At 39.2% G+C, this 16,293-nt stretch overlaps 1 protein-coding gene across 1 annotated transcript in view; it reads right to left on the bottom strand.

Moving 5' to 3' along the window:
- LOC126821486 (AT-rich interactive domain-containing protein 4B) overlaps nucleotides 1-12,765 on the bottom strand; it is a 338,016-nt gene extending 325,251 nt beyond the window's left edge. The window contains exon 1 of the mRNA XM_056101477.1: nucleotides 12,630-12,765. Within this exon, the coding sequence (XP_055957452.1) occupies nucleotides 12,630-12,632 (3 nt within the window). The 5' untranslated portion in view covers nucleotides 12,633-12,765. The remainder of the gene's footprint in view (nucleotides 1-12,629) is intronic.
- Between the last annotated feature and the right edge of the window lie 3,528 nt (nucleotides 12,766-16,293).

The raw sequence follows: 16,293 nt of genomic DNA on the forward strand, positions 1-16,293 counted from the left end.
AACGAACGGCAGTCAATTTTGGGCTGATTTTCACGAAATTCGAACTCAGCCATCCTTAGGGTGTAACGGTGATATGATAATACGTTTTTTTTAAATGGGATAAAAATTATGACCTCTATAGGGTCCACAAGCTAAAAACGCGATTTTTCGTACAATCAGGGGACATAATTCAGGAAGTTACGGTCCGATATGCACGAATATCGAAAGGAACCGAGATCTTTGGGTTATCAACTTACATTTCAAGCTTCAACAAAATTGTGACCTCTATAGTGTCCACAAGCTAAAAACGTGATTTTTCGTACAAACAGTGGCCATACATGTAATCCATGAAGTTTCGATCCGATACATGCCAATATCGAAAGCAGCCGAGATCTTTTGGAGATACACCTATATTTCAAGTTTCGTCAAAATCGGATAAGAATTGTGACCTTGTTGACGGACGGACGTCCGGACAGGGGCGACGATAATATAATAATATACGTCCACATGAAAATGTGGGCGTATAAAAACTTTAACTTGGTTATCTGTTGTTAATATAATCTTATAGTATGTACATATCAGGGAATATTTTTATTTTGAAATGTTGAATTGGTAATCTTTTTTTATTTTTTTGTTCAAATGTTGTCAGAATAAATTGTTACCAATGGCAATGTTTTATCTGTGATTTTGTGTTATGAATTCAAAAGTGTCCGTACAACATAATTATTGTTGTCCGTACAACATACTAATAGTAATTGGCATGCCCTTTTTGGTTTGTACATACCAGTGAATATTTTTATATTGAAATATTGAATTGGTAATCTTTGTTGATTTGTTTGTTCAAACTTGTTTAATTTTGTTAAAATAAATTGTTTCTAATGTTTTATGTGTGTTTTTGTGTCAAATTCATAAGTGTCCGTACAACATATTATTGTTGTCCGTACAACACATTAATTGCTATGCCCTTTTTTGTTGTTATTACATAAATTAAGGTTCAAGATAAAAACTAAGAAGTGGCCCTTAGTACTTTAAAGTGCACATAAGATGGGCTTGGGAACTTTTCGATACGTGTAGCAGAGTTTCTGATAACCGGTATTTTCCGGTTTTATACCGGTAAATTTTAATGTGTACCAGAAAATTATCTTCCCGGCGGTCCATGGGACCGGTAAACAATGATACGGAAAATCGTAAACGTCAACAAAATTAACTGCAACTTTATCTTTCCATTCATAACTCTTGTCAAAAATCTCGTGCTGACCGTGGGTGTCGAAAAGTGGTGCTTTTTATAGTACATGTAACTTCGGTATGATGGTTTCTTCGGTCTTGAAGATCGCTGCTCAATGTCTGCATGAACTTCACAAAATGGCGCCAAAGTAGACGAATCTTTCGTCCTTTAACGGAGGTGGTGATACATGTTAGTACTTTAAAGTGCACATAAGATGGGCTTGGGAACTTTTCGATACGTGTAGCAGAGTTTCTGATAACCGGTATTTTCCGGTTTTATACGTAACGTATACCGGAAAATTATCTTCCCGGCGGTCCATGGGACCGGTAAACAATGATACAGAAAATCGTAAACGTCAACAAAATTAACTGCAACTTTATCTTTCCATTCATAACTCTTGTCAAAAATCTCGTGCTGACCGTGGGTGTCGAAAAGTGGTGCTTTTTATAGTACATGTAACTTCGGTATGATGGTTTCTTCCGTCTTGAAGATCGCTGCTCAATGTCTGCATGATCTTCACAAAATGGCGCCAAAGTAGACGAATCTTTCGTCCTTTAACGGAGGTGGTGATACATGTATCAAACGCAAAAGAAATATCGTTATATCTTTGGTAGTTCCAGCAGAGAAAAACGAGTCTCCGTCGGCAAAATTTAATATACGTCTCTGCGTAATCGTTTATCATAGCACCCTAGTTTTTGTCTATCACCTTTTAGTTTTTATTCATTCGACGATGATAGACAAACGACACAATGATCACGTGACAACCACAATTGAAATTTCTTTAAAATCATTTTCTTTTTTTTTTTGACTATGTCATAGCCTTTAATAATATCGACAACATTTACAAAACAAAGCGTCTGTCAGCATGTAGTATAAAGTAAATAATCACGACGTTAAACACGGTTAAACAGTATTTAAAACTAAAGCTAACTTCGCCGATTCATTGACCTAATTTCAGCGATGTCACGTGTCATCAGTATTCCGAGATTTTATCCGAAAAATATGTTATTAATGACTGTTTCTCAGAATATTCGGTGTTCTATCAGTGGATTATATTCAATGAAGATTTAAATTGAACTAACAACTGGTCTGTAAAACCATCACATCTATGATCCAATTATTATTTTAATATCTACCTGGAATTCATATGGAGCGTCAATCAAAGACGCGCGATTCTCGAGATTCACAATACCATCCATGACGAGATACGAATGGCTTATTTTCACAATGTGTTCAAATTCTCACAACATGTTTCAATGAAGGGTTTATTTATTTGAATACGTTTGCAAGAATGATTAGCGGTAAATTTTGTTTTCATAAGACTGGTAAAATTACGAGTGGACCGGTATTTTTGACCTCTACCGGTACGATGTACCGGTAATTTTTTTAAGCTAGCGGAAACACTGACGTGTAGCCAATGGTTACTATATCAACTTTACGGCAAGTTCACACCAATCTGATTGAAATTAATTCAGTTATCTTCACTCAAAGTCGTAAAAATAGACCTCCCGTAAAAACGACTTTGCCAATTATCGAAAACACTCTTATATCCCCTCAGATGCCAGTGACGTCACAGTGACCGAATGCATATTCTGAATGTTTATTCCTTAATTACCTATATACAGCCGGCGTGTGTATTCATTAACGTCTGACTGATTCCTTAATAGCCCTAATTAAATAAAATAATTGACTACGGAATAATTTGTTTTGTAATTCATTTTAATTTAAGATCCAATTAAGAATTGGTTTCATAATGTACGATTGCTGTCGTTTCTCACGACAGCAATTTTAATACCCTCTAACATCGCGTGCAGTCCAATCGATTCGACATTTTTCGTCAAGAGTATTGTGGTTCTAATTTCCCCGAGTAAAGGAGTACAGGAATAAAAAGATGTGGTCATGCAAAATGTATCATACAAGTCAAACATGATTGAAAAGCGATTTGTAAATGACGATCCGTTATCATCGTATGGCGGATTTGACTTCATTGCTCTGAAACAGACCGTAAAAATGAAATACAAAAAATTATCTCAATATACGTTAGAATTAAGTTAATTAACAGTACAAATAAATTTTGTTGGTAACCATCTAAATGGAATAACAGACAGATTGGGAAGGGTCATCGAACTATCTTTGTGTATTGATAATAATATGGCAAGAAGTGTCGTTTTATTCTGTCATTAATTAATCAATCCGACTAAAGTTATACAGACTTGGGGTCATAAATTAATTTACATCTCAGTGTTAGCAGTGATTGTTCATTGTTAGTGATATTAAGAATGCTGATTAGGTAATTATCTCTTTTACACCGGCCAGATCAAAGACATCACTCTAGGTGGAACGTGTGCGTAGTACCCACGATGAACTAATGGTAGAATCGTACACACACATATTAATTGAATGTCTTTTTTTGGTCCTGTACTACATATAACATATTCCTTAATCTTAAGTCATCTTACATTTTATGTTCATTAATTCCGATAAGATAATAGTTATACATGGATAAACTGTCAATATAGTATTATACAAAAACATAATTATTGAATATGTAGTAATTTAGTTTAGAATTTAGAATACAACGTTGTGAATGTCCCGTACAACACACATGGAATCGCTGTATAGTATTATGCAATATTTATGTTTAATATACTATTCAAAAAAAGTAGGGGATATTTGATTTTTAAGTGTTATTAAAGTCACCTAATGAAACTGACGAAGAAACAAATGACAAAATGAAATGAAGTTCACATTCATCGATTTATTCCAAATGATCGTTAGACTAAGTAAGGCACAGACTGACCATTATAAGGGTAAAATGATACCCGGGGTCAAACAGCAAAGTTACCACAGCATCACAACCAAGTCAGTAACGGGTAAATCCTCCTCTGTTTGCCAAACAAGCATTGATCCGACGTGGCATACTCCTAATGAGACGTCTAAGGTCATTTTGGTCCAGATTGTCCCATTCCTGTTGCAACGCAGCAGCAAGTTCTTGGACATTGGCAGGACGTTGTTGACGTTGACGTAACCTCTGTCCAAGCATGTCCCAGACATGCTCGATGGGGGAGAGGTCGGGACTCAGTGCTGGCCAAGGTAATGTGGTGATGTTCTGTTGTTGGAGGTAACCTGTAACGATCCTGGCCCTGTGACATCTTGCTTTGTCATCCTGGAAGATGAAACGGTGGCCATGACGTCGTGCGAACGGCACAAAATGGACTGCCAAGATGTTGTCCCGGTAGTACTGGCCTGTAACACGCCCTGCAACAACATGTAAAGCCGTTCTTCCAGCAACAGTGATGCCTCCCCACACCATAACAGAACCACCCCCAAATCGTTCATGTCTGATGACGTTAACGTCTTGGAAGCGCTCGTTTCGACGACGCCACACCCTCCTACGTCTGTCCAAAAAATCAACAGTGAACCTTGACTCATCTGAAAACATCACATTGCTCCAGCGTCGATTATCCCAGTGTTGACGATCCCTACACCAACGACGTCTTGCCTGAATGTGATGATCTCTCAAACAAGGGATCACGCGAGGACGTCGGGCGCGAAGGTGACCCCTATGCAGTCGATTCCAAATCATCTGGCCACTCACTCTCACACCAGTGTCTGTTTGAAGACGAGCGCTGATCTGATTTGCTGTGATGACACGATTTCTCAAGGCCAAGGTACGGATAAATCGATCCTGGGCTTGAGTTGTCGCCCTTGGTCGACCTGAGCGTGGTCTGTCCTGTACAGATTGTGTATCACGGTATCTGGACCATAGCCTGCTTATGACAGACTGAGAAACATTCATCGTCCGCGCCACAACCGCCTGTGTTGTGCCGATCTGTAGCATGCCAAGGGCACGTAACCTTTCATTTTGGGTAAGCCGACGCATATCAAAATTTGTTTTCTGGTCACTAAAACAATTAAACTGATGTTTCCACCCTGGAATTCAATGCCACAATGACTGTAACATTCAAAGTCAGAGTCGTGCAAATCTTGGGTTGGACCCCCATGATGATCCCAAGCATCACCTGCATTCCATGCGGTAGCTATTGGTGCGTTTGGGCGTTACATGTAACTGGAAATGTTTCTTCTGTTAGGTTCTATAGTGACTTTTTTCGTAGTCATTTGCATATTTTAGTATTATGCCCCCAAAATCAAATATCCCCTACTTTTTTTGAATAGTATATATATAATTTCGTACATTTAATAAATGGTATGGTTTTTTTGGCTGTTACGACCAATTTGTATGGCCGTTAGATCAAATTTTTGGGCCGTTATGAACAAATATATTTTGCCTGTATGACAAATTATTTTGGCAGTTATGGTTTAGGGCCGTTATTTCTATAACCCCCAAAATACAAGATGACTGGTGTCACCAGTCTTAAAGTAGCCAAGTCTCTTACTCAATATCATCCAAAGCCAAAGTCTTACACGTTGAAAACACGAATTATTTGTCAATTCAAATTAACACTGACATTGTTATCTTACCGGGAAAAGGTGGGATATCCAATATTTAAGACAAAATAAACATTTTACCATTGGTACACGAATCGTGTACCATAGTGCGTTTCAGAGTCATTTGTAACAAGTGACCAGAAAGAACGAGGCTAGACATATACCACAACTCATGTCAAACGGCGACGCCATAACTTATCTGGAGAGCATGTGCAATAGACTGAAATAACCAGACGCTAGAAATTTCTATTCAGTTGAGACTCGTGCCTTATTTCGCTGGACATAACTGATTTGAAATTAGAGTCAAAACGGAAACTTCTGAATGTCAATCAGTTCATATACAATCAGATAACATTATTATATGCTTTGCTACCCATTTGGCTCAATTTCTAGGTCCCAAATGTTAACGATTTAGCTCGGACTTTAAGCCAAGTTTGTTCAACTTTTGTCGCTCTAAAGTGATATTTTTGGCTTCCTGACTTGGTTAGCTAGCTTTTAGGCTTCATTTCAGTTATGGACTCTAGCATTAATACAGCATTTCATGCTCTTATTCTTAAGCAGTCATTTTGTGCAGTGAAACTCATAGAAATGGTGTTACTGTTAGAAAGAAAAATAATCCCGGACAGGACAATTTAATCAAATCCACTCAAACTTCTTTATAGGACCCAAAATTTGACCTTTGACCTTTGTCACCTTTGAACCATTCTTAAAGTTACAATTTCATATTTAAGTTATATTCTTAAAATTTATTAAAATAAAGCCCTAAAATAGATGGTATCTATAAACAGCCCTACCTTGTTAAAGAATAATCCTATTAATCCTATAATTCACTATTGCCAGTTGAGAAATTGCTAAAAAATATAATTTTCAACTTCAATTTCAAACGTTTGAAGATAGCTATTCCATGGTGGGGAATAGGAAAACAAGGGAGGTAATTGTGTTATTATTTCCAGTGTGAATATTTTTAAGTGTGAGAAAGATAACCTATGATCGTATAATAGTGAGTTGACAACCTATTGAGCAAAAGACATAGAAGAAATTATGTTTTGACTTTCTTAGAAAATATGAAATTGTAACTTTAAGTAAGGTTTGTTCAACTTTTGTTGCTCTTAAGTGATATTTTTGGTTTCCTGACTTGGTTAGCTAGATTTTAGGCTTCGTTTCAGTTATGGACGCTAAATCTTAATTACGATCACTAATTAGTGCTAATTAATTAATTAAGCTCTTAAGTAGCATCAATTAGCACAACATTGTCATGAATTCTGTTTCTTAGTGTTAAGTATGACACGTTTGCAAGAAAATTGTGGATGAACATTGAATATACACAGGTTACAAAACATAAGACTTGGCTTCCCAAAATGATCTAGGGGTAAAATATGTATTGTAGACCTCAAACCCTTTGGACTCAATATTTTGATTAAATCGCACTGGGCTCCCGGACTAATATGGTGACATTGATACAGGCATTTTTTCAGACGGAAGGAAATGAAATGAAATGAGGTTCAACGTCCAACTGTTCTGCTCCTAAACTGGGTTAATGAAGATGGGCATACGCCATACAGTGTGCTATGAGGGAAATTTTGCCCGGGCATCGGCGCTACAGCCTACTCTTGTATCGAATTCCAACTGCCAAGGAATCTTTTACATGCACACCAATATATACACGGGACCTCAGTTTTTCGTCCCATCCGAACGACTAGACAGCTGTTCTTGTCAGGCCCTCCGTCCTGTATCACTGACAAGGGGGAACCACGCCGGAAAATCTGGATGAACTTTATCGGCCAATGCAGGGATCGAACACCCGACCTCCAGGCTAGCGAGCCAGCGTCTTACCCACTTAGCCACGTGATCCCCCTCAGACGGAAGGGCATATCTAATTCTAAATAGAATCTAAAATAGAAAATTGAAGTAAGATGGTGACCTTCTAGGAAACCTTCACTAGAAATTTATCATTTATAAGTAAAAGGTCTGTAGAAGAGAATTTAGTGATCTAATCGTCTGAAATTTGGGTGCTTTTAATCACCCTTACGACATGTTACTTGCATTCAAATCAGGACACCACCGAAAGTGATAGAGATGCGAAAGTTCAATAGCACCGTGTAAACGCTGCACGGAACAATAAATAATATAAAACCAAGTACCAACAATCCAAACCATTAGATAAAATTTGAAGTCCTAAAAAAATTATCGTACTAAATAGTGTACTGGTAATCAGCAAATATGGACTATTTTAAAGTAGCTAAGCCTCTAACTCAATATCATCCAAAACCATCGACAATGAAAACACGAATTATTTGTCAATTTTAATCAACATTGGTGTTGTGATCTTACCGGGAAAAGATGGGCTTCTGATATCCAATATTTAAGACAAAAAAATCATTTTACGATTGGTACACGAATTGTGTACCATAATGCGTTTCAGCGCAATTTGTAACAAGCGACTCGGAAGAACGCGGTTAGACATATTCCACAAGTCATGTCAAACGGTGACCCCATATTCTTCTCTGGAGAGCATGCGCAACAATACTATCGGTGTAGACTGGAATAACCAGACGCTAGAGATTGCCATTCGATTGAGACGTCTGGTGTATTTCGCCGAACATAACTGCTTTGAAATTTGAGTAAAAACGGAAACGATTGAATGTAAATCAGTTTTTTTACATTCATATTACATTATTATATACGTTGCGACCCATTTGTGTCAATTTGTAGGTCCCAAACGGCCAAATATTAAAGTACCGGTAGCTAAGTCTCTAACTCAATATCATCAAAAATCTTCGACATTGAAAACACGAATTATTTGTCAATTCAAATCATCATTGGTCTTGTGATCTTACAGGGAAAAGATGGGCTTCTGATATCCAGTATTCAAGACAAAATAAACATTTTTTACCATTGGTACAGAAATCGTGTACCATACATAATGTGTTTCAGCGCCATTATGGAGAGCATATGCAATAAATACCAGTGTAGACTGGAAAAACCAGACGCTAAAGATTGAGACTTCTGGCGTATTTCGCCGAACATAACTGGTTAGAAATTACAGTAAAAACAGAATCGATTGAATGTAAATCAGTTTATACATTCATATTACATTAAAGGAGCTAAATCGCTAACATTTGGGACCTAGAAATTGACAAAAGTGGGTCACAAAGCATATAATACTGTAATATGAATGTATATTTATAAACTGATTTACATTCAATGGTTTCCATTTTTACTCCAATTTCAAATCAGTTATGTTCGGCGAAATAAGCCAGCAGTCTCAAGCGAGTGCAAATTTCTAGCGTCTGGTTATTCCAGTCTACATACGCTGTTTGATTTGGTGCAATGTGTCTAGCCTCGTCCCTCAAGTCTCTTGATACAACTGGGGTTGAAGCGCATTATGGTACACGATTCGTGTACCAATGGTAAAATGTTTATTTTGTCTTAAATATTGGATATCAGAAGCCCATCTTTTCCGGGTAAGATCACACACCAAATTTCAGCCAAATCGATAAATAACTTTTTATTTTACCGACCTTTTAATTTCTAACGAGAGAGAACTTCATCCGTTTGACGCCATTTGCTTTGTTTACTAATGAGACTTGAATAACAAGACACTAAGACGGAAACCGACTCGAATAACAAGACACTTAGACGGAAACCGACACACTGCACTAGCTGCCTAACACTGCAGTTCATAAAAATTAATATAATTTTCGTATTCTTTAATTTTTGCGCGAAGCCACCATTTTCTATAAAATACTATTTGGTGTTGATTAGTGGATTGGCCTTTAGGTGTAAATATTGCCGTGACCTTGATTTTGACCTTGAGGCCAAACTTCCCATCCATATCGGGGCCTTTGCGTTTATGCTTGCCGTAGCCTTATTTCTTACTGTATTATCAAAGTTAATGTTCGAGGTGAAAGCAGAGATGACGTCCTTCAGAAAAGATAATTGGGTCAAAGTCGTAGGTCAAGGTCATGTTACAGAAAACTAAACTCAAACTTTTCAAAGTCATTTTTGGGACATTTGACCTTGACCCCGTAACCATTTTCGAAGGCTATCACATTGGCTTGAATCATGAACGTTTAACTTGGTCCTGTCGCACACTGCTCGGTCAGAAAACGGTCAAACGCAGAGGGTCCGTGTCCGAAAGGAAGTCAATGGGCGTGGTCAATGTGAAAGGTCGTGGTGACATCCACTAGTCACCGTTAACCATCCGTAACCTTGACTCTGACCTTGAGTCCAAACGTCCCATCCATCTCGGGCCCTTTGCGTTTATGCTTGCCGTGGCCTTATTTCTAACTGTATTATCAAAGTTAATGTTCGAGGTGAAAGCAGAGACGACGTCCACCAGAAAAGATAATTGGGTCAAAGTCGTAGGTCAAGGTCATCTTACAGAAAACTAAACTCGGACTTTTCAAAGTCAGTTTTGGGACATTTGACCTTGACTTAAGACCTTGACCTCGTAACCATTTTCGAAGGCTATCACCTTGGCTTGAACCATCGACGTTTACTTTGGTCCTGTCGCACACTGTTTGGTCAGAAAAGGGTCAAACGCAAAGGGCCCGTGTCCGAAAGGAAGTCAATGGGCGTGGTCAATGTGAAAGGTCGTGGTGACCTCCACTAGTCACCTTTAATCATCCGTGACCTTGACTTTGACCTTGAGTCCAAACTTCCCATCCATCTCGGGCCCTTTTCGTTTATGCTTGCCGTGACCCTATTTCTTACTGTATTATCAAAGTTAATGCTTGAGGTGAAAGCAGAGACAACGTCCTTCAGAAAAGTTTAAAAGGTCAAAGTCGTTGGTCAAGGTCATGTTACAGAAAACTAAACTCAAACGTTTCAAAGTCAGTTTTGGGACATTTGACCTTGACTTACAACCTTGACCCCGTAACCATTTTCGAAGGCTATCAACTTGGCTTGAATCATGGGCGTTTACCTTGGTCCTGTCGCACACTGCTCGGTCAGAAAACGGTCAAACGCAGAGGGGCCTGTGCCCGAAAGGAAGTCAATGGGCGTGGTCAATGTGAAAGTTCGTGGTGACCTCCACTAGTCACCTTTTACCATCCGTGACCTCGACTTCGACCTTGAGTCCAAACTTCCCATCCATCTCGGGCCCTTTTCGTTTATGCTTGCCGTAACCCTATTTCTTACTGTATTATCAAAGTTAATGCTTGAGGTGAAAGCAGAGACAACGTCCTTCAGAAAAGATAAATGAGTCAAAGTCGTAGGTCAAGGTCATGTTACAGAAAACTGAACTCAAACTTTTCAAAGTCAGTTTTGGGACATTTGACCTTGACTTACGACCTTGATCCCATAACCATTTTCAAAGCCCATAATCTTGGCTTGAACCATCGACGTTTACCCTGGCCCTGTCGCACACTGCTCGGTCAGAAAACGGTCAAACGCAGAGGGGCCCGTGTCAGAAAGGAAGTCAAAGGGCGTGGTCAATGTGAAAGTTCGTGGTGACCTCCACTAGTCACCTTTAACCATCCGTGACCTTGACTTCGACCTTGAGTCCAAACTTCCCATCAATCTCGGGCCCTTTTCGTTTATGCTTGCCGTGACCCTATTTCTTACTGTATTATCAAAGTTAATGCTTGAGGTGAAAGCAAAGACAAAGTCCCTCAGAAAAGATAATTGGGTCAAAGTCGTAGGTCAAGGTCATGTTATAGAAAACTGAACTCAAACTTTTCAAGGTCAGTTTTGGGACATTTGACCTTGACTGACGAGCTTGACCCGTAACCATTTTCAAAGCCCATCATCTTGGCTTGAACCATCGACGTTTACCCTGGCCCTGTCCCAAAAATGACTTTGAAAAGTTTGAGTTTAGTTTTCTGTAACATGACCTTGACCTACGACTTTGACCCAATTATCTTTTCTGAATGACGCCGTCTCTGCTTTCACCTCGAACATTAACTTTGATAATACAGTAAGAAATAAGGTCACGGCACGCATAAACGCAAAGGGCCCGAGATGGATGGGAAGTTCGGACACTAGGTCAGGGTCAAGGTCATGGATGGTTAACGGTGACTAGTGGAGGTCACCACGACCTTTCACATTGACTACGCCCATTGACTTCCTTTCGGACACGGGCCCCTCTCCGTTTGACCCTTTTCTGACCGAGCAGTGTGTGACAGAACCAAGGTAAACGTCCATGATTCAAGCCAAGGTGATAGCCTTCGAAAACGGTTACGGGGTCAAGGTCGTAAGTCAAGGTCAAATGTCCAAAAAATTACTTTGAAAAGTTTGAGTTTAGTTTTCTGTAACATGACCTTGACCAAAGACTTTGACCCAATTATCTTTTCTGAAGGACGTCGTCTCGGCTTTCACCTCGAACATTAACTTTGAAAATACAGTAAGAAATAAGGCCACGGCAATCATAAACGCAAAGGCCCTGATATGGATGGGAAGTTAAGACTCAAGGTCAAAATCAAGGTCACGGCAATATTCACACCTAAAGGCCAATCCACTGATCAACACCAAATAGTATTTTATAGAACATGGTGGCTTCGCGCAAAAATTAAAGTATACGAAAATTATATTAATTTTTATGAACTGCAGAGATAGGCAGCTAGTGCAGTGTGTCGGTTTCCGTCTTAGTGTCTTGTTATTCGAGTCTAAATAGTAAACAAAGCAAATGGCGTCAAACAGATGAAGTTCTCTCTCGTTAGAAATTAAAAGGTCGGTAAAATAAAAAGTTATTGATCGATTCGGCTGAAATTTGGTGTGTGGTCATTGCTAGTCCCCCTTAACATCCTCTAATAATTTCAAGTTCCTATGACCACGGGAACTGGTAGAGGTACGAAAGTGCAACTGGCATTTTTGTCAATTTATAGGTCCCAAATATTAGCGATTTAGCTCCTTTAACGATTTAGCTCCTTTAAAAGTTTAATAAGTTATAATTATTAGTTACTGCGGTTCTATTTAGACTATTTCTAATAAAAAAAACAACCTTCAATTTGTAAAGTCTCAACCTAAAACTTACCATTTTTATTATGTATAATGGATCAAGATATAACCATCTTCTTATTCTTTCAGACTCGCCTGCAATGCGTATATTTGTGTTGCAATACTACCGATAAAACGTTCAGAACATTTACTGGATGTCGAGAAATAACAACCACGCAGATGGAAAACACTACAAGATCGAAGACGGCCAATCACATTACATCGAACATAGTCTAGCACAATTACGTTAATGTTGGTGGTCCTTTAGTATACGAAAAAGGGGCAGCGTTATCATATGGCTAGCAGGGCATGAATACCAGTACTGTCCACACAAGGCTCGCCGATTAGACTGGATAACCTGCTCTAATACGTCAGACTCGCAGCCTACCATAACTTAAGGCTAACTAAACCATAGAACTGTAGGCCTATTATACTAAACCATAGATATTAAGACTAGATTGATAGGCCAAATGCATCAAACATGACGGAGTTGCAAAATACAATGCGCAAAGACGAGTGCGCATCGAGTGGGTGGCTGTATCTATTTATATCGTCTGAGGTCGCTGTTAAACATAAAAGAGCTAAATCTGATTATTGCAAATCTTTATTTAGGCTTCAGATGTCAAAGAAATTATAAATTTATTAGATCTTTATTTACACAACAAGCACAAAATCAACTCTGTAGACCTACGGATGGCTTGGATTCGGCTTGGATTTAAACAGGATTTCATTGATTGATAAAAAATTTAAATGGCGTCGTAAGCGGAGATTAACCGTTACGTTGACGTCATACTCCCGGAAATTTTAGATCGAGGCTAAATGATAGAGTGTACGAAGCGAGGCCGCTGTTGAGCGAGGCCGCATGTCAGTCAATTTGATTGAAAGTTCAATATATACGGCCTTGATATTATGTTTAGTTGTGGTTAAAATGAAAGTTTTGATGTCGGTATTATACGCCCTTTTGTCGCTTGCGTTTACAGAAAAATTATGGAAATTGATAAACATCGCAGCTAACATCACCCCAGTTGAATTGCAGCCCCATCGGATCACTGTTTCCTATTTGTCTGCTTCTGGAGTTACATAGGCCTACCACAAGAGTACACGCAGGCTAACAAGAAGTCGGCTATAATTATGCCTCATTGATTTGGTCCATTCCTTTCAAACTTTCACTTGTTATCTATATATTAAAAGTCTTATTTTTAATTTGTAGTAAAAATAAATGTGATACGAATTGAATTGCAACCCCGTCTCAAACCGAATAGGCTAACGGTACCACAGCCATTGAAAACGTTACTTGATAATCGAGATTATGTAGGTGGAGTTAACGCCTGTCAATCAAACGATCGGCCATTCTCGGAGACGGTGAAGAGAGAGTTTACTCCTATTTCTAGTCAAAAATTACAATGGTGATAACTTTGTTTAGAATAAAGTAATTTGACTGAAATTTTCAATATATTCTTCTTTCATCATCTATTTTTGAACTGTTATAGCAAGAATGGCCAACTCTCTATTAAAAGATTTATACGTAGTGCGGTGGGGACAGTGGGTTTGCGTGTACACGGTACCGGAACCGTGCTCATGGCATGCACAACTCTTATAATCTTAATTATTTATTTCGCACAAATAATCTTGTTAAATAAAATTGAAAAGAAAATATTGTGGGCCGCATTTTACGAGTTTAAAAAATCTCAGGCTGGTCAGGGATGGGGGTAGTATATGATTCATAAACAACAGAAGTCGTGTGGAATTTTGCGCAATGAAAATGATTCAGCAGATTTTAGACAACCGGTTATTTGCCAGTGGCAGTAACTTAACAAAAATCCAGCATGAAATGCGACCATTTCCACTTTTTGGTAGGCAGATTTAACGATGGCATGGGTTTACTATGGCGAAACAATGCATCGAATTACCCTCAAAAGTATTGTCAGATAAAACTTAATAGTTAATGAGCTTCCGATTTGACCAAATTTTAAAAAAAAGATTTGTTTCCAACGGCGCGCGGGGAGAGAACTTCCCCGCACCGCCTAGTGACGCTCGGTCAAGTACACTCAAAAGCATAGAAGAGAAAGTGATAAATATTAAGCACTTTCGTCTGATCAACAATTTTGCTGAGTCCACAACAAAACTTGCATCGGCTTGGTCCACTCTTTTTGGTATCCGGAGACTTATCAGTCATATTGATATAAATATAGGCTCACGTTACAGTGCAAGTCTGTGTATATTCTAAACAAGGTGCCATCTATATATATATTTGTGACTGTCGTTTGTCTGTCTGTCTGTCTGTCTGTTCGGGGTTGGCAGCTACACTAGGTCTGCCCCGAGTCTGAAATTTGGGGTATATGGGTAGCTCGGACCGGGGAGTAACATAGGCCAGGTACGTGGCGTTAGTCTACCACTTCCGGTTTCGGAGTTATGACCCCCGAGCAAAGTCTGTCTTTTCGGGGTTGGCGGCTACATCTGCCCCGAGTCTGAAATTTGGGGTATAGGGGTAGCTCGGACCGGGGAGTAACATAGGCCAGGTAGCGTTAGTCTACCACTTCCGGTTTCGGAGTTATGACCCCCGAGCGAAGTCTGTCTGTTCGGGGTTGGCGGCTACACTAGGTCTGCCCCAAGTCTGAAATTTGGGGTATAGAGGTAGCTCGGACCGGGGAGTAACATAGGCCAGGTGGCGTTAGTCTACCACTTCCGGTTTCGGAGTTATGACCCCCGAGCAAAGCCGGTCTGTTCGGGGTTGGCGGCTACACTAGGTCTGCCCCGAGTCTGAAATTTGGGGTATAGGGGTAGCTCGGACCGGGGAGTAACATAGGCCAGGTGGCGTTAGTCTACCACTTCCGGTTTCGGAGTTATGACCCCCGGGCGAAGCCGGGTATCCTGCTAGTACATTATTAAAATTACCGTTAATCATCCTGACAAACGATAGTATTATATTTTAACTTCTTTTAGCTGTAGAATAGCCAATGTTAATACATGTAGATAGTCATATTAATTATAAAATGTAAAAGAAAATAACCTATATATAGATTGGACATTTGCTTAAATGAATTTATTGATTTGATAAATACTGAATGTATGACTTGAGTTTGCAAGTAGGCACACGGTATTCATGCGACACTATATAGGCTTATTTTACGCCACAAATTTATAAGAAAAAAATTATATTTACACAATTTTATTGTCATTGACCTGTGTAAAGTGAGTAAATTATTTTGATATTGCAGATAACTTTGGTAAACTGCACTTTATCAGATATTTTCTCATTATTCCCTTATACAGGATGAAATTAAATATGGGATGGGATGTGATGGGCATTAAACATAACGGAGAGAAATCGTATATCCTTTCAAACTTCTGTTTAAAATCACTGCCCGAGGGTAAAGCAAATCACAAAATAGCCTAATATAGGTATGACATTGGCCGGGAAAGTTCATCGTAATTTTCCGGCGTGGTTTCCCCTTGTCAGTGGTGCAGGGGGGGGGGGGGGCTTTACAAGTACAGCTGTCTAGTCGTTCGGATGGGGCCAAAAACCGGGGTCCCCTGTATACACTGACGTGCACGTAAAAATGCCTTGGCAGTAGGAATTCGATGTAAGACTTAAAAGAAGAACATTGTGCCGCTACCCGGGCAAAATTCCCCTCATAACACACTGCAATATGGATGTGTCCGTCTGCATTAGCCTAGTAGGAGCAGTACAGTAGGACGTT

The sequence above is a fragment of the Patella vulgata genome, chromosome 5 (assembly GCF_932274485.2).
Source record: "Patella vulgata chromosome 5, xgPatVulg1.2, whole genome shotgun sequence".
NCBI classification, from domain to species: domain Eukaryota; kingdom Metazoa; phylum Mollusca; class Gastropoda; family Patellidae; genus Patella; species Patella vulgata.